This window comes from Engystomops pustulosus, chromosome 6, assembly GCF_040894005.1.
Source record: "Engystomops pustulosus chromosome 6, aEngPut4.maternal, whole genome shotgun sequence".
Classification (NCBI taxonomy): Eukaryota; Metazoa; Chordata; class Amphibia; order Anura; family Leptodactylidae; genus Engystomops; species Engystomops pustulosus.
Genome location: NC_092416.1, coordinates 40882614 through 40910552, shown reverse-complemented (window position 1 = coordinate 40910552; position 27939 = coordinate 40882614). Strand labels below are relative to the sequence as shown.

Here is a 27939-nt window from a genome sequence, read left to right as displayed (position 1 = left end):
AAAAGACTAACAAATATTACAAAAATATCACAACTTTGTGTATATTTGCCCTTCCCCCAACAATATTCCACGGTTTTGTGAAGTCTGAGGAGGAGAAAGTTAGGGAGGGGACAGAAAAAAAAAAAGTGTGTGTTTGTTTTTGTGGAACTACATTTTATAATCCCTTTTCCTGTGTCTGGTGAGGAATTTCGCAAAAGACTTTACATTTCTGCCTTGAATATTTTCCGGCTAACACTTTTTTTTTTTTCTTTTTTTTTTTTTAAACACAAGTCAGCATTGATACATACTGTGAAAAATATATATTTATATCTGCCAACAGAGTTAATACTTTCAATCACCTTCACATTATGATTATAAAAAAAAAATAAAAAATAAAAAAAACATCTAAACTTCTATTCACAAATTCAAGTTTCAACCACAGATCCTTCAGTCCCCCTCCCCCTACTTCTGAGAGCTACAATAAAAAGTCTCTAACGTGGGGAGCCATTTTTACCAATCAAAACAGCTTTAAAGATAAAATGGCAGAAGAAAACAGCAGTATCCTACCCCCTTTATACAACCAAGGGGTCAAAACGTTTGGCCCATTTGTAATAAAGGTCAATATTTCTCCTCTGTTACATCTCCCATTTTCCAAAGTAAGGCTACCTACAAAATAATCCCCTACACCTCTTATATTTATATAAATGCAGCTTAAATCACGAAATAAAACAAAATAGCAATGAAAAAAATGAGATGAAAATAACGATTTCATTAAGCGTAAAATAAGATTAACATGGAACGGCATAGAAAAAAAAAATGAAACATAACATAATTAACCCAGCCACTGTCAGAGGCACCTATAAAGCATTATTATAAAATGTGTTGTAGGTATCCCTTCGAGCAACAAGTTAAGAGGTAGCTTTCATGAGTTGAAAAAAAAAAAAAAAAAGCCCAAAAGCAATGCGAAAGGGCAAAGTCAACCCTAAATTTAATACCATATTTGGTACAAAAACAAAAAAGAAAAATTCAAAGAAATGACACACTGTCGTTCTGCCCATCTTCGATTTGGCACATTTCTCCTACAATGAGTCAAAAGAAACAAAGATGCCTCAAAATTAGGCATCACTAAACATGAGGTCATCAAAAAAAAAAATTCAAGTACAATGTGCTAAACACACACACAAAAAAAGAACAATAAGAATATATACACAGAAGCAGCCCCCTATTATTTCATTGGCCTCCAAAAACAAGAATGGCAGAGTCACAAGAGGACGTTGGGAATTCAATTTGTTTCTGTTCTGTAGAAATGGGAAACATACAAATGAACCAAACACATCCATTTACCATAGTGGCTCTAATGTCGAAAGGTTTGGTCGGGTAATTATCACCTTAGAAGCAACTGATCCTTCAGATCATTTGCTAGTTTGTTTTTAGAAGATCACAAAAAACACCACATTTTAAATTTTTTTTTTTTTGTTTCCAGGATTACTAGCTGCTTCCAAGTCAGTAAAATTGCCCATTTCATCATGAAGAATAAGTACTTTCAAAAGTGCTCAGCTTCAAAACAAAAAATCTTCCAAGGCATTACGGCAAGTTACCAAACTTCCGTAAATTTTGAGAAATGGTGGATATACTTGAGGAACATTAGGAACCCACGAAACATACAAACTTTACGTCCAAACTGAACTAAGTGGATTAGAGGGCAAAGTTAAATATGAGGCTTTAACCCCGTACAGTGCTACAAAGACTGAGGAATACCAAGTGGTATTACGGTTGATGCTCCATACTAGAGCACAATATTCAATTGAAACAATCCAGTTTATCTGGTTTGGTCACTATACTCATCCCTAAAGAATCTACATCAAAAAGGCCATATCTAATCATGTCTCAAGATGATGAAATGTTCAATGAAAAACTCCAATTGTACATCGTTTCGGCAGTGAAAATTTCTGCAAATCCAAAAATTTTACGTGGCCCAGTAGGAAAACCATACCGGGCTGTGAACTGCGCTGTCGAGTAAAAACTATTTCACTCAACTTTTTTTCTATCCATTTCTGGAAAAAAAAAATCATTCATGGGTTGTGTGATTGAGTAAGCAGGTCTACAGCCCATAGAATATAGGGGAGGAGGAACATACTGTTAGCAAGTCTCTTTCAAAAGAACAACGCCTTCCACATAAAAAGCCAAAGAAGGATGGATGTGTTTGATTTTTTTTTTTGCTCTTAAGTACATGTTGTTTTTCTAGAGGTTTGTATTGCTCAGCCTTCCCAATATCACTTTCAAAAACACCTCCCTTACAATTTTTCCACTTTTCCCATTAAACATAACACAAGTACAAGTAGGTCTTTTCGATTCTCCAGTCAGCAGGGATGTCCTCAGGTTTGTGGCTCTTCATGTGCTTCTGCATGGCAGATAGGCTGGGACAGTATTCCAAGCAGATGGTGCACTGGTAAGGAGAAGCTCCATTGTGGGTTCGGAGATGTTTGATCATGGCAGAATAATCTCGAGAGCGCTGGTGGCATAACTTGCACTCAAATGGTTTTTCACCTAAATAAACACAGACGCAAATTTAAGCAAGTCAAAAACAGTAAATTGCAAAAATGTTTTTCAAGGCAACAGAAGCCAATATAACAAAGATGGAGGCTTCAAGCAGAAAGGTTAACCCTCTTTTTGAAGCAAAAATGAGGAGGGCACTCTGCTGGTCATGTAATGGCCACATAGTCTCTACTTTTAGGACATAATAGGATTTGATTGGCACTAAAATCTGGAAACCAGTGAAAATATTTTTGGGTCTTACTAGTTTACTAAGAAAAAGGGCACATTTATTGGGTATAGAAGAGGATAATAAGAGCAAAAGGTTACCATGACCTTCCAAAATTTACCTGTATGAACTCTATAATGCGTTTCCAGTTGGTGCTTTAGACTGAATTTTTTCCCACAGCCGTTACACTCATAAGGTTTTTCTCCAGTGTGGATACGCTTGTGGCCCTTCAATGTACTTTCATCCCGGAAACAGCTTCCGCAAAATTCACACTCATATGGATGGTCACCTGGGAAAAAAAAAAAAAAGATGGTTGCAAATTCAACGAACTAGTAAAGAATGGTCCATACTTCATGTACGTGTAAAAAGTATAATATATAAGGGCGAAATAGAAAAAAAAAGCCAATGAAACCGAACCTATAATTAGAGTTAATCCAGCGGAAGTCAAAACTGCTACAAAGCTACACCAATTGGCTCATTGTATAGAAAAAAATACTTCTTGACCCCAAATATGGTGATCAGAATAACTTTTTGGTTCCCATTGGCTATGATATTTTTGCTCTCAAAAAAGACATTAATCCACGTGATCAAGAGGGGTCTTAAACTTATTACAAAATGTCTTGGATTGGTCTGCTTTTTTGCATGTGGCCATGGATGTGGCAATAGAATATGTCATGGAATATCAATATCATGGTAATGGTGGCAACAGTATGGTAGTTGCCCTTCGTTCATGGTGACATTTTGGGGGCAATGTCTCCCCCTTCAAATAGATGAACCACCTATATGATGGGATGTAACATAACCAGCAATGTCAACAAATGAAAAACAAACACCAAAAAAAATAAATAGGCAAAAATAAAAGAAAAAGAAAACCTGAAGAGACACTACAAAATGTGTGTGCACTCACCACACATCATCGAAATGAACATACAAATAATGTGCCTCATGGATGTGCAGACATAAGACGGTGATACATGAACACACCCTGTTTATGTGGCACACATCCTCTCCAACATTCAGCCAAGACTAGAGACAGAAAATATAATAAAGAGGGTGACAGGCCCGTGGCTCTTTATTTATGTCAGAAGGCAGAGCAAGGACAATAAAACCAGATTGATCACCGCAGCCCCAGCTCATGAATATTTAAAATATTACTGATTCCACTTGTCACTGTAATTGCAATTTTCTGCGGGCTGCGGATCGGAGGCCCTTGCGTTTACGGCGGGGGAACAAGGGCGCCTGTATTTTTTCCTCGGCCGGCCTGCCAAGCGTGTAATGTTCTCGTTGCTTCATACATTTTCTCCGACTCCCGGAGACTTTAAGTCATCCGCAATGACCTACGTTTTTTCATTATCCTGGTGTCAGACCGCGGCTGTGCCTCTGCATAAATTGTCCTCCTGGTTACATGTGCTCCATCTATTTGTATTCTTTTATTACGCTCCTTATTTCTAGCTCCCAACTATAAACATTTGATTAAAAAAAAAATACAAATAAAGTTTTTTTATTTTGTTCTTTTTTTAAACAGGTGCTTCTAATCTTCTGTATCCGCGACTAGATCAGAAAGTGTTACAACGCTGCAAAACAGAAAGGCAGCCCTTAATCTATCTAATATGTGTAATTCTTAATAGACTTCAGTACATAATTAAGATCAAGTAATGCATAATCGGCCTCTTGTGACTGTGTTAAACAAGTGTTTGTACTGCAGAAGAGAGGAGAAGAGTTGAAGAGCGCAGGCACCTGGGATGATAAATGGATGATGGAAGTGCTTGCTATGTACACCTTGAAAAATCTATCAATCACTTTCTCACCTATATGGTCAATGCCCAAATATTTCATGAACATGAGATCTTGGGTCAATGGTTCACAAAGGTCCCTTTCCATTTTCCCACAATGTAACTAGTAAAAAATTTAAAACATACGACCATAGGAGGTTTTACTGTATACTTACTTGAAGAGGATATTTAATTTCAGAGACTATACTAAAACTCCTCCCCTTTTTGTACCAAATCCCAACTGCCATTTTGTTACCATATTAAATAACATCTATTGCCAGGATGAAGGAATGTACACCAAGCACACCGACATACTGGTGTGTGTTCCCACTGGCTGGACCTGCTCTTCTTTTAACTTCTTATGCCATGGTTTTTAGAAAAAAAAAAGGCTTTGAAAATTATGCAAATGAGCACAAGGGGCTTTGAGCTCCATCTGTGTCAATGGAACATTTGGCCGCTAAGGCTCATTTTCCAAATTTTTTTAAAAAAACTATGGCCTAGAAAGCGTCAAGAAGAGCAGATCCTGCCACAGGGGGCACACGCCAGCATGTTAGTGTGCTTGGTCTACATTCCTTCATCTTGGTGGTAGATGTCCTTTAAATCAATTGCCTCAAAGCTTTTTAGAAGGTCTTTTAGATGATGACCACCAAAATCTTGGGCTTTGAAAGAGGGTTGGACACTGGCTTATTTTTATACGCTTAAAATTGTTAACATTTAGTTTGAAGGTGCCCACAACTGAATCCACAGATTGTGAGACTAACCATCTACCCTGTGCGTGCGTTAGTAGCAGCAGACAGAAAAATGTAAGTTTCATGATCCGAATTATCTAGATTGGGTCCACTGGAGTGAGAACTCTTCAATGTGCCGCTACACTACCCTTTGCTCTTCTGTAGCAGCATCTATTAGAAAACAGTGTTTGGTCAGATCTTACATACCAGTGCACCAAGTGCAGCTACATTCCTGGAATAAAAATGCTTTCTTTTTCACTGTCCTGCTGCTACAGGACAACAACTCAGAAAAAGAGTATGGTCAATAAGCAAACAGTCTGCAGATTCATGTGCTCAAAACTACTGAACAGTTATAGGGATAAAATTTTAATTTCTAACTGTTTATTCTTCTGAATACGTAACAAGCACAGAGTTTGCTCTGAAGGCAGTGTAATATAGAGGAGATAAAATTTCAATTAACCTTTTAATTTGTTCCTTTGAATCACTGCAGACTCTAGATCCACCCACCAGACTCTTAAAGGGGGCTGTCCCACGAACCCACAGGATAGGGTCGAACTTGCAGATCGGTGGGGGTCTCATCACCAAGACCCCAACAGATCACAAGCACAAGGGATCCAATGGGGTCCCAGGTACCTTAGTTGGACCCCTCGTTGCTCCCCGAGATTAATGGAACAGACGGCCGTGAATGACCGTTCTGCTCCATTTATCTCTATGGAGCTGACAGATAGGGCAACGCTCTGCAATTTCCGTCAGCTCCATTAAGATGACCACGGTCATGCGCGGACATCTGCTCCATTAATCTCCGGGAGCAAACGAGGGGTCCGACTGAGGTACCTGGGACTCCTTCGGACCCCTTGTTTTTGTGATCTGTAGGGGTTTCAGCACTGAGACTCCCACCGATCAGAAAGTTAGGCCCTATCTTAGTTTGTGGGACAACCCCTTTAAGAGGTAATTGAAAGCTATGATGGAAGATGCATTCATGTGTGGGTTCTTTTAAAATTAAAAAGTTTTGAAAGTTCTGCTAAATGATACTTAACATCCCTAGGACTTTCTTTCAAATGGCTTATTAGTATAACAGAAGGGATATATGGGGTGCAGCTCATACCGGCAAACTGCTAAATGCGACAAGCCCATTACTATAATGAAATTAACAAATCTCACGACAAAGAAACAAGGGGGGGGGGGGGTGAATTGGCAACAACTTTTTGAAAATGACAGCATCATTGAACTGTGGCCCATTAGGATCAACTTTATCCCTGTTGAAGATTTACATTTTAATTTATTTTGTGTAAATGCGTCTACGCCTGTGGCCAGAAGAGAGGCGGTAACCCAGGGCTCCTTCTCACCCCTACTGCACAGCTATTATGATAGTACATCAAGAGTCCCTCTAAATCAATGCCAGGAGGCTGACAGTGGCTTTGCTATCAAACACAGCTGCTGATGTTAAGCACACAGACTGGGCACGCATGCTGAAGACACCTCTTGCATTATTAATGAAAGCACGCGCCGCTCTGCAGCACAAGACAAGGAGGGGGGGGATCAATTGTCTACCTATTACACTTCCTACCCTTCTCGCCAGAGAAAAAAAAAAATGTCGAGCGCTGGTCAGCGGTGGTGAATAAAAGAGCTGCCGTGAATGGCGCAAGAAACACTTTACAGGATTTTAAGTATACATTCTGATGTCTGGAAGAAAGAGTGCATTGCTGATAAGTTATTTAAGGTGACCCCAACCAAGAGGTGGGGGACAGTTTTGGTTCGGCATTGTTCGTTTTTAATCGGAGGTTTATATCCTATGAATAGACAGCTCCATATCAGTGGTCCCTAGAACATGGTCCATGGCCCTCACAGTCCAACCTTCTGGACTACGGGCTGCAATACTTCACTGCGAGATTTTCGTCAGGAAAGAATGTGTAAACTCCCCTCTTGATCTCCCTTTAAAAAGTATATGGTTTTCTGGTTTAACCAGAATCTACAAGTTCATTGCAATATGCAACATGTTACCTCACTCCATCAACTAATCTTCTGATGACTTAATACTAGGTCACATGCAAATAAGTTTCCTAGATGAGCCAAGGAAAACCTTGCTACCTTGTAAAATAGCGACGATACCATCAAGCGTGACTTTCAGGAAGCCTGACGTGGAATTATTTATCTATTAAAGAAGGAACACGTTCCCAACTGTAGACACCACAGTTTCCACGTGGTTGCGTCTCTTCAGGACAGAGTAGGGAATTTGTTTGGCCGAGTGCGAGGCTTTTGGTTAGGGTCAGGGAGAGTCTTCAGTTCCATGATCTATCTACTGTTCACGAGATACAGGAATAATTGAGAATTCATAGCAGTAACATACTGAGCAGAGCTGTCCATGGTACTGTAAACTCTCTTGTTACCTGTGTGAGAGCGGAGGTGGCGTTTGAGTGCGGTATGGCTAGGGAAAGTCCTGTTGCACTCGCTGCAGATGTAACTTCGCACTCCTGCGTGGACCTCCATGTGCTGCTGGAGAGCAGTCTGAGTCTGAAAGCGCTTCCCACAGAGGAGACAGAACACCGCCATATCAGAACCTGAAAAGAGATACAGAAGGCAGGAGGTCACTTAAAAGGTTCTACCACTTTTATCGGTCAATACTGAAGACACAGCAGGAGTCGTGAGCATGCTGCAGCCAGCCTTGTCTCTCCCTATAGGAGCCTGGTGTCCAACCTATGCACTGCAGAGGAGGCTATCGACATGTTCATTACGGAGAGTGGTAGCCGCTCGCAGGACGTACAACCATGCTGTTCATTCAGTGTTCAGTACAGTACATCATCATCAACAAACATTTGATATAATCTTAGATTACCGAGAGGAATAATATAATGTGAAGCTTTTGACGACAACTACAAAAAGAGAACTAATCATGACACTGCATAATAAAAAGATAGCATGTTGGCCAGCATTTGATCAATATTACCTTTGACAGTACCACAGGGACTATAATCTTTGAAGCCCAAACCAGCTAATAACTTTGGGTAGTACTTCACCAATGAGACATTTGCTGGGCAACGTGCCGGGGCAAAGCACATGAAATTCATCCAGTAAGGTTCATAATGGAGGAGTTCATCTACTCCACGTTTATTTCACTATCAGGCTTAAAGGGGTTTTCTATTAAAATTATTTTGATGACCATAGACATTTCTCTCAGCTCCAAATAGCAAAAAGTCAGAAGTCCAGCTCCTTTCTTTTTGTGGCAGTCTGCCCTGGGAACTTCAGCTTACCTTGTTTCACTTGAGCATCATCCCCACCGACCGTATAACAATAAAGCTCTTTGAGCCCAATACAAGGAACGCAAGCTACTTTATGCTAATTATTGTGATAGAAAAGGGTAATTGGATCATAGGGCACTCCTTATATCCTTCCCCCTTTTTTACAGCAGCATAGACTATTCCATAACTTCTTATTTGAATGCCAACTCAATGGAAGCCAAAAGCCACACTCTTAACTTCTCCAGTTAGTAGAACCCTGCAGATATACTAAGCAGGTATGTTTTGGGGTACACATGACTCATAGCTCAAAAATACATCTTACTCTTCTTGTGTCCACATCATAGATTTCACAACGTTCTTGTTCATGGGCAGATCTAAAAATATTGCGGTAGATACATTCTTTATATTTTTAGAAAATAAGTGTGTATGTCCCTTGTGACCATCTTTGATTTAGTATAATGTAAATGGCAACATAATGGAATATTTAGCTTCAGTTTAAAGGAAGACCTTTAGTCTACCTAGTTAAATATACGCCAATATTCCAAAATGCTCATGTAGGAATTATACATGGCTGCACTGCAAAACTACAAAGAAGACCAGGATCAACAGACAGAAAACACAGAAAATATTTGACCCCATATGATAAAATATTTTCTTCTCTGGCCCCACAAGGTGAGCAGAGGATCCCATTAGATTGTGGCTCTCAGATCACAAAACATAATAATAAGTATGTCTTAGCAATTTCCTTCCAAAGAACTGAAAATAACTTGGCTAATGATTCCCATAGGCTTCCACAAACTAATATGTCTTTGGTCTTTTCTTAATTAGGGCCAAGAAGGGAAATTGAATTCTACAAAAGGAGAAGATTCTCTTCACAAATGTATTCTAGGATTAAAAAGACAAAAAAAAGGAATATTTTGGGCCTTAAAAGGGGTAATCTTATCTGGGCATTGACATTTAAAATTGAAAATAAATATATAATTATATTAATATTATACACACACACAAAAATCCTTCATTTGAAAGTTCTTGCGTGAAAATAATTTCCCATAAAAGTAGTCATTTAGTCCCTAGAGATTGTTGTTCTTAGATACGACCACCTCTGCTATAGTAATCCCACAAAGAAACGTTTAAGAATTGGCCAGAAGTTATTGCATGTCCCCTATTCGTTTGTGGTAATAAGCCCTGCCTGACCACATTAATTCAGTGTTCAATAGAACATGCATGCACCGCTGCCATAGTGCTGGGGTGGTTGTATCCAAGGGCAGCTATCGTGTTTCTAAGGGACAACAGGACTACATTTTTGAGAAATTATCTTCACACTGGTACATGCTTTTTTTTTTTTTAAATTACCATGCAATTGAAGTATATGGCAGATGAGTACAATCAAATGTAAATGCCCTGATGAAAATACCCCTTTAGTATTTCATAGCAATTCTAGACTCCTCCCAGTTAAAGGCTTATTAAGTTGGCGGTATCTTGGCTAAACTCACAGACCAAAAAAGAATTCAAGATGCAGAAGTCATTGGACTATAAAGGTTTTTATTGTGTACGGTTTGAAGAGACTCTTTGGATGATTGAAAAGAAGTCTGTTTGTACAATGGATATAAACATTGTTCAATAGGAATAAAGTTTTGTGAAAAACAGGATTTACATTTTTGTGGGTTTTTTTGAAAAAAGAAAAAAACATTTCTGAAGGTTAAAAAAAAAAAAAGTCGATTTATACAGATAATTGAAAAACAAATATTAATTTTTATACAAGTGTTGGGAGTTGCAAACAATTTTTTTTTTCTTTTAATTTTTTTTTTTTTGCAGAACAGGAAGTTGGGAAAGTCATGTTTTTAAAATGTTACTGCATTCCCATAACTAGCGAGTTAATGAGACACGCTAGTCACAACTTAAAATTGGTGACAAACGCAGAAAATGCAATCATCACGTGACCACTGGGACCATAGAAGAAGCGATCGATAAGATCTGTATAGTATGGTGCTTTCTTCTAGACACCCAACAATATCTTGCACTGTAGAATACATAGCTCCGATGTTGAAAAAAAAAAAAAATCTTTGATTGTAGTAGTGGATAGAGTAACCTGAGCACAAATGTCATGTTTTTTTTTTTTTTTATTCGACCCCCCCCCCCCCTTCCTTAGTCTTAATCTTCAGGGAGCATAAAAAGTTTAATTTGTCCTCCTTAGGGCCTCAGTACAACTATAAAAGTTTGCGAGAAGCTGACATGTCACAAAATTTTATATCTCTAGGTGGATTTGATCTCAAAAAGACCAACTGAACCTGGTGGAGACCAGGTCTATACATTTATAGCTGTAGGTTTTTTTAAAATATATAACTGAATATAATAGCCATGTAATAATCGTTCCTTCAAAAGGAAAGTATAATGAATCTCAAATGGAAACCCCATGTTTTCTACAGCAATTGATGAAAAAGTCATTTCTGTTTTACAAAATAGAAAAACACAGGAAAAAAAAAAAAAAAAAAAATGGAAAAATACAAATAAAAAAGCCATTAAAATAAAAATACCCGCCCTCAAAACAGCTTTTTTTTTGGTGCTTACATTATTCTCCATCTAGAGAAACGAGATTGTTCCCGTTTTGCTAAATGTATAAATGTATACTATTATTTGATGCAATTAATTGCTGCTCGCAAACGATTTAAGAGATAAAAATTGCATTATCGCAAGGGGGTGTATGTTGACAATTAATGTTCATCCCGAACTATTCATGGCAAAATTACCCAGAATTGCCGCTTTGTAGAATTAGCTATTCAGCGGGTGTATTTCCCCCCTCTCTAGATCTTTTAGGGAGGGGAAAAAAAAAAATACAAAAAAATTGTATTCAATAAATTAAAATAAACACACAGAGACACAAGGCTTATTCAGAGAACTGACGTCTTAATGGCTTTTTCTCTCTTTTAGAAGAAGATTACAAATTAAGCAGCTTTTAAAGACATTTTATACAGGATGCAAAGAGAGGCCTGGAATAGGCTAGCTATTCATTTCCACGGTAACCAAAATAGTGTCTGAGCAAGCGGCCTATACTGTAACGGGAACAATAGGCCACACGGCCGCAAGGACGAAATACTGAGGGGAGAGCAATGTATACCATTCATTTAGCAGGAAATTAACTTTTTTTCCCCCCTCTTTAATTACAATCTAAAAAGCTCTGAAAACAAAGTGACAGAAGAATACGATGAAATGAAGGCATCTTGTTGTTGGGGGCTCTAATGCAGTTGGCCAATACAAAGTATTAACATTTGTCTTTGGATAAAAAGAAATGGCAGCTGTTGGGAACAAAATGGACCAACTGTGCCTGGGAAGACGGGTCTCATCCATGATTTAGTGCATATATGTCTGCCATTATGCCTTGTTCATACTAGGAGGGCTCCTTTATGTCAAAACAAGGCACATCAAATGTCCAATGGATGCAGATCTCCCTCATAGGACTTTATATCTGAACCGGTTAATTCATAAACATCCATACGAGTTCCTACATGATCCATGCACGTTGCATTCATGACAGGAGTTGGATGTCCACCTAGGAGATTGGTCTGGTTCCCAGAGGTCAATATGCCATAATGTCTATGGTAGAAATATCTCTGACTATGTAATTGGGGGTGGAAGGTTATGTTTGGCCACTCTGTCCAAGATGGCAACTACACAGTTTTTAACACAATTGAGAACCTGCAGCTCAATGGTTGTCCAGTTGTTTGGACTAGTTTATCTCAAGATAGATTCCAAACAAGCCTCCTTGATACATCTCCATAGAACATACTGGTTATACAATTTGAGGGATAAAGAGATACAAGGATTACACATTAAGCATATTGTTCGATCTTCCAGCATGAGCTCAAGCACGGGACCATCTTATACTAAATATCTTCCCTCTAAACTATATATCGGTCTAACTTGTTAAAAGTATTGGAATCAGCCCCTAGATTCCCATTGTTAGTAGACCCACAAACGTGGAACAAGTGGAGATTATTCAACACTATAGAATATCAATGAAGGGTGACCTTCTAAAATTGTTAGATTTTGTGGAATTGAAAGTGTATTTTCTGGAAGAGGAACACTATAACCTTGCAGACTTTACAGAACACTGACCTGTTCTACCAGAATGTACGAGCAGTGAAGATCACTACGAATTCTAAAATTAACTGTGATTTTGACCTGCATTGAGCAGCCACAACCTATATGATGAATTCCAGGGCAAGTCTTAATCCAATACAAGACTGTGATGAAAGCCCACAGCAACACGAGATACAGCTCGGTAGATAACCCGAATATTTCATATGGTTTAAGACACAAACACAATGCAATTTGTGGCATTATTCAGCCTTAGTAGGCATCTCAAGGGTTATGAAGAAAAGTACTTTGGTTTATTCATGGCAATAATTTCTTTTGTCACACCGAGGCGATATAGTTTAGACGTTCTAGCCGGCTAGCAGTCTGTGGTGTGAAGTCAGAGTGGGTAATTAGTAAACATGGCGTTTCTCCGCTAGCTCATTGGCATGCGAGCCGGACGGAGGGAGCCTCGTTTAAAATGCAGCCTGACGGAGCTTTGCGGGCTGCAAACCATTTGTTAGCTCCTATTGAAGAGGCTTCGGGGCCAGTGGCAATTAAACTGGAATTAGTGTTTGGAATGAGATACAGCGGATTCATACTGAGGAAGAGAGAGGGGACGGGTGGAAGTGTTAAGGGGGGCATGAGCCTGACTTCTGCAGAGTACCTTTTCTTTCGCAACCTCTTTCACTCCATATCCACCCTCCCTTTCTGGCTGGGTTTAGGGGGCAAGAAAATAATATAGATGAAACTGATGTGCTAGAGATAGAGTAGCAATTTATTGAAGAGCAATTATCGCAATCTTTTCTAGCGCTGTGTACATAGAAAACCTTAAGTGTAGATTTTCCCCACAGACAAAACATAAAATCAAAATCTAAATGGCATGTCTAGGTTGAAACCAATTCAGAGGTTACCCATCACTGGAATACAAGAGCTTTAAAACCTTGACTAGTTCATAGAGGGATAAAATCATGAAACATTATGTGGGACAGGTGCCTAGAATATCATTACAATGAAGTCATCTGTAGGTCCACCATTCTACATACAGCATGTTCGGTTATTTAATGCAGCTATGAAGAGCTCAGCTGTGGCAGTTCATAGCGAGAAGTAAAGAGGTCACAGATACCAAGAGCTGCAATATATCACGTCATATGATAATCTGCTAGGATCACATCTGCAGTCTCAATTTTAGATTTCTGGCCCATCAAAAAAAAATGCAAAAATAAGAAAGATGTAGCAAATCCTTCTCATCAGACATCAATTGTGCCTATAGCTTCAACAGATTTCCATCATTTCATGGAAACGAGTGCAACGTGATGCCAATCAGAGGCTCTATTACACATGTGAATCAAGTCTTCCCAGGAAACTTGGTGTATGTCAAGAGATCTAGAGTCAAATTACAGTAAAGTCTTGCTACATCTCAAATGCTTCTGTAGATACACCTGCTTTACTGCAATTTATGCTGTTCTCTAGGTACATTCAGAATCGTGTTAGCAGGTTTTTAGGATCCTTATGTACACTTCTAGAAAGTTGCCAAGAAACTTGGCTTGTAAACTTGTCTTGACCACCGGTGAGCATGAATAAAGTTCTTTAGGTGTCCCATGAACAGTCTTGAGCACCAACATACTGTATCATGCAAGTCAAGCAATTTAAGATTTACACCTAGTGTACTCTTAAAGAAGAAATTGTGCAAGATGCTTCAAATCAGCATACAGCCCTTACGGGGAAATGTCCTAACCAAGAGGGTATCCTAAATGTGAAAGTGTCAACATAGTGCAGATGCCTAAAGATTTGTATGCATTTCCATGCTATTGAATAAATCTTCAAATTTTTAGACTAAATATTGATTCGTGGATAGGAAATTCTGCTTTGAGAAATACAGATTTCTAACTAAGTCTATATGGAACCAGTAGTACATAAGTCTGAGATGGGCCGGATGAAAAGAAGATAGGTTGGTAAACAGTCGTCTCTCCAGACCTTAGCATGAGGTAATAACACATTCTCAGGCGGCATCCCTGCGCTAGACTGGATTTAATTTATTCCTGAGGCCATCTGGCCAGCGTGAGCACAAAGACCTGTCCCTTGTGAATGAGAGGCCATATTTGTCACACCCCCTTCACCCTGACCTCACTGTCCCAAGTCTTTTCAAATAGGGACAAGCCAAGGTTCATTCTTTTTCCTCTGTCCATTGTCTGCCTCCCCAATGGGTTCCAAAAGAGAGGGGCCGCCACTAACAATCGTGCTAGGGACGTCCCCATGGACGGCTGAATGAAGCCAGTGACAGAGAGACGTTAAAGCCTTTGACACCAGAGAGGCTTCCATCCTACTGTAAAATACATTTAACCTTCATGACTCCTGAAGGGTTAAAAGGGGCAATGTGTACTAAAGAGTCTATCCACAACAGGGTATAGTACCCAATCCAGTAATCCAGCAGTTACCCTTTGTAACATCTCCAGCTGACACATTGGACACAGAAGAAAATGTCTAAAAGATCTTCTTGGTTATAATAATGTATTAAATTTATAATCTGTCATTTTAGGAACCAGAAAAGGTGTCCTACAAGAGTTGACAATTGTACGTTAAAGGTTGCTTTAGATGTAAGGAAACAGCTGCCATGTACACCATGCAGAAAAACACATGCCACCTGGACTCACACCACTAATTGGTTATGACTCCAGTTGTGCCAATCTGTCCAATGAGAATGAAGTCTCTAGTCACTTTATAAGACAGGAAATTGCCAATGGTTTTCAGATGCTGCACCAAACAAACAAGGAAACCATTGTCCCTGGTCAATGGAAAGATTATCAGGGTTCCCTCTTGAGCACATCCGTTATTTAGAGCATTTCGTATATAGACATACAAATATATTCCGTTCAGAGATGAACCATTTAGAAAAGTTAAAGGAGTTTGATGAAATGTATGTCATCATCTACTATTCAACCTATAGGACCTCCACCGATTAGAGGAATGAAGGTTGTAGCCCTGTATGAATGCATCAGCTGGTCATGCAAGTACAGATACTCAATTCATTCTTTATGAGACTGTAGGAAATGGTCAAACACTGGCAGCTAGCCCCACAGAATGAGTGATCAGTCATATTCTAACTTTGATACCCAGCTTATCCCCTTGAATAGGTCTACAGAGAACAACTGATTGGTCATCTTAGGAGACGTTTGCCATGCCCAATCCATGCCCAAGTATCTTGTATGGGAAATGGCAGGGAACTCCATTACAAATATGGTTTACTTTGGGTACCAAAATCTATTGGTTTTGGCCAATGTTCATTTGCACGTTGTTACAATAGTCTTCAGTCCGACACCTTAACCTACTTATACAGGGAAATCTTCTAAATACTGTATACACAGCCTGGTAAATTTTTATGTATGGGACAGGGAGAGTATGGACACCTTAATTTGCTCCTTGACCAATGATGTAAAGACTTGGCCGCAATATGACAAACAATTACTTTTGACGCTGCCCCATAAATTTCTTCACTTGTTCACACTGTGTACCTGGATTTACCAGTTACCAGGTTATGGTCATGGTCATATGGTCAGGTTATAGGTCATGAATACAATAGATTAGGCATGACACGCTTTCAATGTGCCTACTATACCGTTCCCTCAAGAGCATCTGTCTGGGAGGGTTTCCAATTTCCAAACATTAGACCATATTAGTCATCTGTACCCATGAGAGTCAGAGGATTTGGCTATGTATATTCTTGCATAGTTACTATTCAGGTCATCTCTTATAGATTTCTTTATAAGATATTTACTATCCGATAAAGTCCATTTTGTCGGCCTAAATCTATGTTGCTAACAATTTTGGTAGCCTCCCTCTGAGACAAGGAAGCAACACATGAATAAAAGGGTGTCAATTGTGGGGTGGGACAAACTTTCATTTGGTTCTTTCGATTTATTTTATTTTTTTACTTTGTTTTACAATTTTTTTAGTCTTGTAGCAAGACATAAAGCAAATTAAATTCATCCTCAATATTGTCCTTTTACAAGACCTCTAATGTATTTCCTAGCCGCTCTAGCCAAATACAGTTGTAGATGAGGATTGTAAATAAGATCCCCCCTGTGCTTCAAAAAGGAGGGAAAAGGGAATATCCCCTTCTGTTCCCTCTCATCTCACTTGTTTCCTGAAGAAAAATGAGTGTGGGATAAAGACGAGGGGAGGGGGAGCTTTGTGTCTGCATACTGATCAGACCCTCTATATACAAAGACGAGGGGGCTTTAGGTCAAAGCACGAGATGACCCTGTGACTGGACAAAGCTTATAATCAATCCTAAAGCTTTAAAAGGAACTATTCTGGAACTCGGCGTGAATAAGAGTGTTGCTATGGAAAGATCAATAGTTATTTTATGTATCTCGCCATTCTCGGACTAAAAAACACACTATTCTGAATAAACGTGAACAGATTGAATGACATCTGATCAGACAAAAGAAGGGCAGCCCATAGATAGTAAGACATTCTCTACACAATAAATTACAGTCACTCAGGAATCCACAGACAATTACAGCCTTGATAGAGTAAAGTGACCAGCGTCACATGCATTGCGAAATTCTATATTAAAAATATCAGGGTAAGGACGTCTACCAGAGGCCCCTGGAAGGGGTTAATCTGAAGTTGTGCTATGGCAAAGTACAGGGAAAACCTGCGCTCATTCCATAATCAGGTCGCCTTTGTGAAAGAGGGGTGAAAGGTCAAATCTGCCAAATTGCTAATCCCTAACCAATGGCATTGTCATGGGAAAATATGTGGGGTTTGTGATGGGGATTACAAATGGAGGCGGTCGGAAATGTTAAAAAGCTAAAGAGCCAAAGTTACATATTGAAGTGGCCTTTTTATCATTCATCTACTTCTATTTGTAAGAGTGGCAATAACAAGGGTAGAGCTGGCGGTTTTCACACTTGGGCCAGAAGTTATAATTAAGATAGATTATATTAACTATCCACTTACTATAAATGTATTGTCTTTATGTATTGTATAACTTAACCAACAATGGGGTGATAACAGAGAGAGAAAGGCTCAGACCATAACAAACTTAAAAGGGGTTGGCCACCAGTAAAGTTTACGTGGGTTGGCCACCTAATAAAGTTTACGTGGGTAAGTACGACAACCTTATAGGGTGACCCATATTGTAAAAGTGAAAAGTTTGGCAGACATTGGTTCTGCAGATGGCACGAGAACCTACACCTTAGGGGGTCATCATTTAGTAGAAGATCATATTAGCTACAATTAGACTGTCTTTTCACCTAGAGTCCTGTCCACTTACTTCAATAAGTGGGATAAGAGCGACATCACTACCTGGGATGTCCTTACTGTATATATTCCAAGATTATCTTTAACTGTACAAGCCAGGACAGGAATACAAGACATTTAACTCTGACACCAATAGAGGCTTTTTCATAGATTATTCAGAGTGGACTTGTCCCAGTGACTTGTTAGAACCTATTTTGGGATGCTGATGTGATACTGTATAGAAACCTGGTGGCTCCTGATGAAACCACAAGCTGCTAAAGTCAGACACTGCTACACCAAGGTCACGGGTAGGGAACTGAACATCGTAAAACAGGATTCTGTAAAGCTTACTGAACCCTTACAAGAAAGCACCAAGAATTTGAATAATAAATTGTAGTGGACAAATCTGGACAGTTGGACCTACAAGAATTCCAAAGAGTATACATGTCCTAATGGACCCATTACTCTTGTATGGCATGCAACAAAATACCGGATTTTAGGTCTCCATTAATTACCCTGAACAGGGACCTCTCTTCAGTATACCATCAACTACGCTTTATGTAGTCAAGGCCATTAGCAGACGTATACAACGTTCTAACGGAGGTAAATCTATGCCATATATTTTCTTAGATCAATATTCTGAAAGTCAGAACAATAAAGGTAATGGCTGACGGGAGACTATTAGTTATGGGACACTGATGCTTCCATGGACCTCTAGGTGATTTTTAGATTCCTCCAATTCATCCTCATCCCATACAGTGTTCATGCGAATAGAGTTTAGGCTCAGTGGAGGAAATTTACCAAGCTAAACGCACCAGAACTCTGGCCTTCTTATGCTTTGGCAAACCAAAAAGTGGAGTAAAGGAGAGAATAGCATCTAATGCGTCTTGTAAGACCCAACACTGTGGCGCCAGTTACAATAAGTATCTTCCAGTGTTCTTATACTGCCATAATACATATATAGGGGGGCAGAAGTATGAAGCGTTGGCCGATATTTGTCCTGCCCCGCACCAAGAGGCTCCGGCCTCTCGATGCATCTCAGATGACGAGGGTATATTCGTAGTGCGCCCAGTCCCGTAATACGTCACATCCTGCGTATAGTTTGTGCCCGCTCTATACCTCAGGACTACTCCCACCCAAGGGGTGTAGAAGGGGTTTCAGTTTCAATTCCCATTGCAGAGCCAAGAATTATGACTAAATCACAGCTTGAACCCCAGTATTGTAGTGTACAAACTGTGATAAATATCCTCCCACCTTTTGCAGCAAATTAATAAACTATATACATTCAACAATGCATTATGATCCCTACACTTCAAAATGTTGATAAAGGCGTTTAATGGAATCCTATTCCTACCTCCATAGTCCTAGGTAGACCAGGTAACTTGGCTACAATAGCACTGGTGACATGTTCCACAAAGAGAGAGAGTAGAGGCCGCTGGGTCAAGGTGCTGGCGTAAAATCTTATCAAGCTCCACAAAATATTCACAAGTCTAACGTAGCGTACAGTTAATTTTATTTTGCAAATACATCCCTTATCCATGTGTGTAAAGCACTGCCCTTCTCACATACATCATACAGTATTACACTTCTCTAATCCTTTCTAAAGCTCCAGATTTGGCACAAGGTTCTGTGTGTTTCAGCACGTTAGCAATACCGCCACCTAGTGTCTGACAAGTACAAGTCCTGCGTAGTTGAATGCAGAGCGGTCAGCCAATTGATATCAGGTTATTTATGTAAGAACATGTGCCAGGCACGCTCTCTTACAGCTGCAATTTTTTTTTTTTTTCGCCACAGAATTCAAATAATGTGAAGTAGGCGGCTTAATCCTGTATGATCCGAAACTTGACAGGCATGAAGTAGATTGCTACTGGAAATTAACAGGGTTGTTTAAAGAGTTATAAAAAATAGTGATGTGACCAAAGAGGGAGAGCCGGATAAAAAAAAAACAAAAAAAAAAAAACAACAACATGTACTTACGTACTTTGTCCCTCCCAGTGTCCCCCTGTCAATTCCTCTCTGTACCGTGCACCTGTAAATAAAGTGGGCACACCCATCCGTCCCCTGTCTCAGGTGCCAGGTAGACATGTCCAGCCAGCCGGAAGCATGGCATGGCACCAGGGACACCAGGAGGGACCAAGGAGACCAAGTACATGTTTATTTTTTTATGCAGCTTCCTCCCCCCACCCCCCCTCGATTAATACTTCTATGGGTAAGGTATGGCCAGCAATGATGTGCCAACTTCTGTGTCAAGCTTGATCCAACAATAATAGTACATTAATAATTCAGTTTTTGTGTTGAGCAGTAACTTTGTAGGACACAAAACTCAATCTGTGTGCCATTACTTTGGTATGAACCTAAAAAGAAACAGTTAACCTCACACTTCCATTAAATCAAACTTTGTTCTCCTACCAGGCATACAGCTGCAAGTCAAAGGGGGCAGCTCCTCCCCATGTCGCATGCCTCTCTTTACCATTCATGAAAACTACTGTGATTTCATGTGATCAGATACATATATGGGGTAGCTTTTGCAAATGTTAAGGGGTAAATGACGTTAAATCACCCTGGCCACATGACACGAAGGGCTGAATGATGTAACAGAGCTCTCTCAATGTTCCAGCAAGGAACTGTGTAAAACATTTGACACAGTATTTCTTACAGAGCTTTATATGTATATAGTCAAATATTGGCAGATGGTCCCCAAGTACTGGTAGCAGTAAGACCTGTCAAATCAGGACTAAGGAGGAAGGTTAGTCTAGGGAACACTGCATATACAGGACTTCATTATTATTGGACCCAACTAGGTGAGTTGCATATACATTTATATACTGTTTTTTTTTTTTGTTTTTTTTTTTAATGGCAGCCAAAAAAACTCACCTAAGAACCATTTAGGGATAAGGGCCATGATTTTTCATCTCGTTTAAAAGGGAACCTACCATTCAATTTAACACCCAAAAATAAATACTTCATAAAACTATACATTTTTCATTTATTTATAATTACTATGTTACCATGCAATAACGATTAGCAATGTCCCCAATGTTCTGCCCATTTATGATGTCATTGTTGAGAAATTGGAGTCTTCAACCCAAAATGGAAGTAACTACACAGTAACAAAATTACTAGCCTAAAAAAAAAAAAAAAAAAAAAAAAAAGGCAACTTTGTGGTGGATACCAACCATTGTGCGTCCTCCGGTGAGCATCATAAGCATCTTCCTTAGAGAATTGTGCTCCACACTGCTCACATACAAAGGCTTTGGCTCCAGCTGTTGAGGTGGAAAGAAAAGAAAAAAAACTTTAATACAACAAAATTATTTTCAGGTTGGTCCATGTTGGTAAATACTGTTAAAAGTAAAAAACTAACTTACAAATATAATAAAATAATGATAATAAAATAATATAATAACAATAATAATAAATATCCACACACACAAAATTAACACCAATTTGGGATGAGGCAGACCAGTGCACTGACCCCATATAAAAGCCATTTATTATGCATATATATTTCCATAGTCAGATTTCTATACATATTCCTAGGATACCGCTGAGGGCACCACCAGGAGACCCCATTACTCACTGGTGGCTGTCATTTATAAAACATGGCCTCTAAAGGCCACAGCTGTCAATTGTCTTAAAACTGACAGTCTTATCCAAAAGGACACATGGGTGTTTATAAGGTCCAATGATTTTAAGGGCAACTACAGGTGAAGCCCAAATACACCCTTGTGTCCTAGACATAACCATTTGTTCATTTCATGGGTTGTAGAGCAGCAGTCATTTTAGTATCCTTGTTGTCTTTTAGGAATGGCTCCAACTGCCGCAACAGCTCCCTCTTCCTGAAACTGTGTAGATTTATTACTATTCTTCACATATAACTGAATGTTCTAAAAAGTGATCAAATTACTATGAAAATGCAGAAAGCACATTATAGAGCAGTAGGAGCTGAGCAGATTTTTCATAAAGTCGTATCAACAGAAATTGTTTTATAGAGCAAGAGGACATTGTACATAAAGTCCTATCTGCAGGGGGCATGTTACAGAACAGGAGATGCTGAGTATATTATACAGTGTCCTATCTGCAGGACGCATGTGATAGAGCAGGAGGCGCTGAGCAGATTGTACATGGTGTATTGGCTGCAGACAGCATGTTGTAGAACAGGAGGAGCTAAGCAAGTTAATATTTAGTTTTGTTGTCCAGTAGGCGGTACTTGAGTGTGCATCACTTAGGACCACCTACTGGACACCCAAGATTAAAAAGTGCAGGGATTGGAATGAGTGAAACACAAGCAACACTGAATCATGTGCTTAAAACAACAAAATTCCACAGGTATCCATTACGCTTTTTATGACCTCTATAAAAATCTGGTTTCCTTCATATGAGATTTGATTGCCACAAGCAAGATCATATTGCCCGATCTTTTATCTAACTTCCTTTTCCGTTCACCGTTTTTTCAATATTCCTTCTTATTTGAAGGCTATTCTGACAAAAGCCTAAATGGATAGATATTACACACACAAAAATACATAATAGATATATATTATATGATTTATAAACTAAAGAGGGGGATTTATCATGGCTTGTACAGCTGAAAACTAGCGTCCAAGCCTTGCGCAGGGCCAGGAATTGTGACTACTTTGGCCTCTATGCTGTCAGGCAGGGAGGGGGCGGTGTCAGGTTGTGCAGTTCCTGCTCCGTGAACTGCTTACAGCCTGTGCCTGAACGGGGCGCAATTTAAGACCAGGTATGACGGGGCAGGGGCGTGACGATAAACACGCCTGCAAAACTTTTGCAAAAACTGAAAAAAAATCCTCCACCAGGAACAAATAATAATAATAATATTATATATTATTATTATTAATAATCCACAACAGTGGTAATCCTAATAATAGTTTGCATACTCGTGTCATAAAAATTCCAGAGGATTTCAAAAATAAACATGCTTGCAATTTGCTAACAAGATGTGCATGTTCGGTCTGACTAGGAAGAACATTGTGTTCCAAAACAGTCTTCCGAAAAAAAAAAAAAAACACATACACACCAGCCAGTGAAGAGAGAACAATGAGTACAGACAGAGCTTGCTTTATGGCAGGCTCTTTGTACAGTCTTATTTACAGTACTCCTTATCAGTACAGGAACAGCCCCTGCCTGCCAAATTCAAATAGCGAGTACGGAGTGTTCCCTGAGCCGATTTTTTTTTTTTTTTATATCATTGTCAACAAAACAAGAAGGGGTGGAGGGAGCTACTAGAGCAGAGAATGAGTGAATACAAGAATAGTTTCAAGGTTATTTTTTTTTTCTCTTTTTTTGGTAATTAAAAGTAGAAGGCCAGGACCATGTTTTCAGATTGAAGTGGATCTTATGTTTAGATGGTGCAGCTTCCCAAATTCAATCTTGCTACTTGTTTACAAAGCTTCTGTTGTCTAGGACCCATCTGGACATGTACTATTTGGTCACGGATGGAAAAAAAAATTTGGCCAAGGGGCAAGTATCCTTGAGCTATAGTATACAGAAACATGAAAAACCAAATGGGTAAAGTCTCTGGGCGATACCACCTTCTACTTCCCGGATAAAGGTACCAAGGGTTCTAGACAACCATTTTATCTTACTATGAGCATTCTTTCCTAAACTGAAAAAGGGGGTTGTAAAAGCTTCTAAAATTTGCCTCAAAAAGATTTGTACTCAATTAGGAAAACATGACTTTTCTTCCATAGATGGAGCCACACCTCTCCATGGGTTGGAGTAAAGAAAATGTCCGCAATAAGACCTTCACTTGAATACAAATATATAAAAACCAATAGAGGGGAGGGGTCAGTTTAGCAAAAAAAGAAGATTGAGTAATGTTTTTCTAATCCTATACCAAGCCTTTTACTCGGCAACCAAGCCAAATATTCTGGGTTTGAGACCATTGATCAACTTGTACAATCCCTGTCTGGTACATCAACATGTAATGGAAATATTCAGCTATCCAAAACATAATAATATTACTCCTGTAGCAATCACTAAGACTCACAAGAGTCCCATCCTAAGTTTGAACAATACGTCAACAGAGCACAAATTTTCAATGGGTACTTTCCTTCCTTAGGACATCAAGTTGTGGTGGATCACCCCTTATACATTTGATGTCATCAAGTCCCATAAATTTATTAGATGTGTAGAAATCATTAAATAAAAATATCCCCCACCACAACCATAAACAAATAAAGAAATATTGGCCCAGATGTATCAAAAATAGTGTAGTCTGTACTATGTGCAGTTTGCGCAAGATTATTGAATATTGGCGCACGGTCTTTATTAATCTGGTGCTCCCTGCACTGCCTGGGAAGTGTGCACCACCGTGCTACACAAGTCTGTCAGGTTGCAGTAATAAATATGGCACATAGTCCAAATCGGCAACAGAACGTCACTTTAGGAGCAGAATTTTGTGGTGCGGTGGACACAAAACTGGAGCAGACACTTTATAAATACATGTGCAAGCAGTTTGCTTGTTCTTTTCAGTGTAAAGTAGGACAGAAAACTGGTGCAAATGCTTTAATAAATGTGGCCCATTGGGGCTTAATTACTAAGGTCCCACGTAACTTACGTTGGGTTTTCCGACGTTTTCGGGGATCACGTTGCAGGATTTAACAAATCAATTTGTCTCTTCCAATGCACTTACATACACCGGGAGGAAAAAGGTGAACTCCGGTGGACCTGATCGGAGAAGCAAAACATGCAGGAAATCGAGCGCACGATCTTCACAAATCGTTGCAGATGGACATTTTGGCAGACAACACACCTCATGGATTGCGCAGGGACAAGGTAAGTAAATGTGCCCCATTGTGTTCATGTTGCACATATTGATACAGTTCATATGAGGCATCATCCTTATTTCCAATCGATTTTGTTTGGCTTTTACAATGAATGGGCTTATTTGAGCTTTTTGGAAGCCTGTCAGCCTCAACACAGTCACATCACTGAATCCAGTCCTGACTTGCTTTCACCAAAGTAAACATTAAAAAGAAAGGAAACTTCTGTCATCACCGATGGATTAGCCCAGTAAACCTGCAAGCATTTAGGGCTGTGTTTACTTAACATGCAATACTCGGCCTTTCACAGTTTAGGATGTCAGTTTCTGGACAAAACTCCTCAAAATCAGCCTGTGATAACTAAGAACTGGTAGCACCAGTATGCTTGGACAATAGAAGAATTTCCGGAAATGCAGATGTCCTCTAAAGGGCAGTATTGTAACTTGCTTAAGATGTATCCCTCTCCATCGGTTATTGTGCAAAAAGGGCTACGAGTGCCACCTTTGGCACCTGTGCCATAGGTTCCCCAACACTGGCATAAGGCAAGTTTCCAAATACTGGGGGTATCACCACTGTGACCACCAGTGATCACAAGAACGGCAAGTTCTCGGAAGAGCCCCGATGTGCAAGCTTCAATCACTTCTAGGGGACTTAGGAAACCCATGGCTATCTTATAAGGGGAAAAAAAAAACCCTTAAAAAGTCAACGTGACTAGGAGGCAGTACCACACACAACCTGTGAACAGGAATTTTGCGGAAGACAAATTTTTTTTTTTTTCAATTTCAAATCTTTCATATTACAGGTCAGCATTTCTAGAAGTGCCGGCCAGATATAGCACAGTGCAGGCTGAACCGTAAAGTCTTGCCAAGTATTGGCTATTTAGGAATGAGCCTTACGATGCACAGTGTCACTTGAATCTCTAAATATATTAACAAGTAGATTTATTACTGGGCCAGGAGCCAGTGACCCAGTACACACTGTCCCCAAACTGCCAAACCATTCTCACACTCTGGGAGGTCACAGAGGATACACCGGGGCAGAAGCAGATTTTTCTTTTTAAACTGGTAACGGCTAGAGTGACATCAGTCACTGGCAAACCCATTGTTGGGTGACATCAGCAAACATCCTGAAATTCTTCTTCAGCTGTCCCATGAAAAAGTGTGCAAACAGATCAGGTGTACAGCAACAGGCCTTTAAGGACTCCTTTGATCCAACTAATTATTTGAGAAATGATATTAAAACTTTTTTTAAAAGGAGGATTTTGAGCCAATCATAAAAGAATGCAACTTATGAATGTGTTCCCGTTTCTATTCAAAACATCTGCCATACATACGCCGACTTTTTAGGTCACATCACCACACCCTCCCCAGTCCTGGACATTCCGTATTTTAGCTTCGTCCCTCATTCAGTAATTACTTCACCAAGAAAATGAAAACCCAAAAACCCAGGTGACTTCTTCCCGCCACATCCTCCCCCAAGACGCAACTCATCTGCCTCGCGTTCTGTAGAAGGACTTGTAGAGCAGAGATGTGGTGGAAGTATACAGGAGGGGCGACTGTTCGTTCCGATGTTGGCCCTTTAAAATAAGGACAATGCACTAAAAGGCTTTTTGCTTTCTCGGTGCAGTGCTTTTTGGGAAATATGGACTTCTCAGATTATGGAGAATCACAGACTAGAGAAAGAATGGTCTTGTAATAAAATAAAAAGACAACAAATCTGTTATCCGAGAACAAATTTCGTAAGATAGGGTCTTTAAAGGGGTATTCCGGGAATATAAACGTCGGGCACAAAAACGCATAATGCTATAAATAAATGGCTACAACAATACTCAATGTCATTAGTCATAAAATGGAGCTTAAATAGTTTGATTTTATGAGTTACAAAATTTATGGCCTCTCTAAAGTAGGTGGAGTTATTACTAAGATGGCCGCCACTGGAAAACACAAGTTCCATGACCCTTTAGTTCTCAGTAATTCCTCCTACCTCTTATGCTCTGCTCCCGGTGATGATATAACAGGTTTTCTTGCTCTGTTACCATAGTAATGATGTGTAACTGCCATCACCAAAACACTGGCCATACTGGATGCAGTGCAACCAACCGATTACAGCCAAACATAGAGCTGATCACATGACCTGCCCAGGCTGCTGCAGGACATGTGATGTGGACATGTGACCAGCGGCCATCTTCTGTTCTGCAACGGACTGCGCGGAGAAAATTAACGGACTGATTAAAGGGCCAGTAGCATTTTAATTCTTCATTACAGTCTATGTCATCAGCATTTTCTGATAACGGGAGCAAAATTTTAAATAACAACTAATTACATATAAGCTTATATTTTGAGGACCCATTTGTATATGAATTATGCTCATTCCTGGAATACCCCTTTAACTAAACATGGTCCAAAATGGTTTTCAGGTTTATAGATATATTGTGGATTAGGATTTGTCCTTCTATCCTACGAGAATTTGGATCGATTTTTAAAACAGATTTTAACCTTGTCATAGATCAACACTGAAAGAGAATACAGACGGTCCCCTACTTAAGAACTTACAGACGACCCCTAGTTACAAACGGACCTCTGGATTTTGGTAATTTACTGTACTTTAGCCCTAGGCTACAAATAACAGCTGTAACAGTTAATAAAGGTGTCTGCAATGAAGCTTTATTGTTAATCCTGGTTCTTATTGCAACCCAACATTTTTAAAATCCAATTGTCATGGAGACCAAAAAATTTTTGACTGAGGTTACAATTATAAAATATACAGTTCCGACTTGCATACAAATTTCAGCTTAAGAACAAACCTGCAGAACCTATCTTGTACGTAACCCGGGGACTGCCTAGATTTGCTTGTCATGTGCTCTGTCCCCAACACTACCATGAAGACACACAATGCCTAGGGGGATACCAGATTTGCTGGTTACATAACTGAGGATATATGATAATACAAGCAAGTCCCTAAATTACAAACAAGATAGGTTCCAAGGGTTTACACTAAAAGGGCTTGTCCACTTTCAGCAAATAATTGATATAATTTTTGTAAATTAAAGGTTATTTAATTTTCCAATCTGTTCTCTGTATCAATTCCTTAACGTTTTCTAGATCTTCTACAAGAACCTTCATAGTTTACTTCCTGTAGCTAAGAAGCGGTCCCTGGTCCTAGATGTGACACAGCACTGTGGTAATAACGAGCCATGCACCTGCGAGACATCACATGGCCAGGGACGGCTGCGAACCACAGGAAGTAAACAATGGAGCTTCCTGTAGAAGGACCGCAAGCAGAGATCTAGAAAAATTGTAAGGGATTGAAACAAAGTATTTGGGAAAATTATACCATTTTTCATTAGACAACAAATCTTCA

General features: G+C 39.5%; 1 protein-coding gene across 2 annotated transcripts in view; it reads right to left on the bottom strand.

Moving 5' to 3' along the window:
- Nucleotides 1–936: 936 nt before the first annotated feature.
- The window catches only part of ZBTB16 (zinc finger and BTB domain containing 16), a 90190-nt gene continuing 63187 nt past the window's right edge, over nucleotides 937–27939 (bottom strand). For both annotated transcript variants that reach the window (XM_072155837.1, XM_072155838.1), the window contains exons 4-7: nucleotides 20971–21057; nucleotides 7628–7798; nucleotides 2862–3029; nucleotides 937–2526 (exon numbers count right to left, since the gene is read on the bottom strand). In XM_072155837.1, the coding sequence (XP_072011938.1) occupies nucleotides 2297–2526; nucleotides 2862–3029; nucleotides 7628–7798; nucleotides 20971–21057 (656 nt within the window). In that variant the 3' untranslated portion in view covers nucleotides 937–2296. The remainder of the gene's footprint in view (nucleotides 2527–2861; nucleotides 3030–7627; nucleotides 7799–20970; nucleotides 21058–27939) is intronic.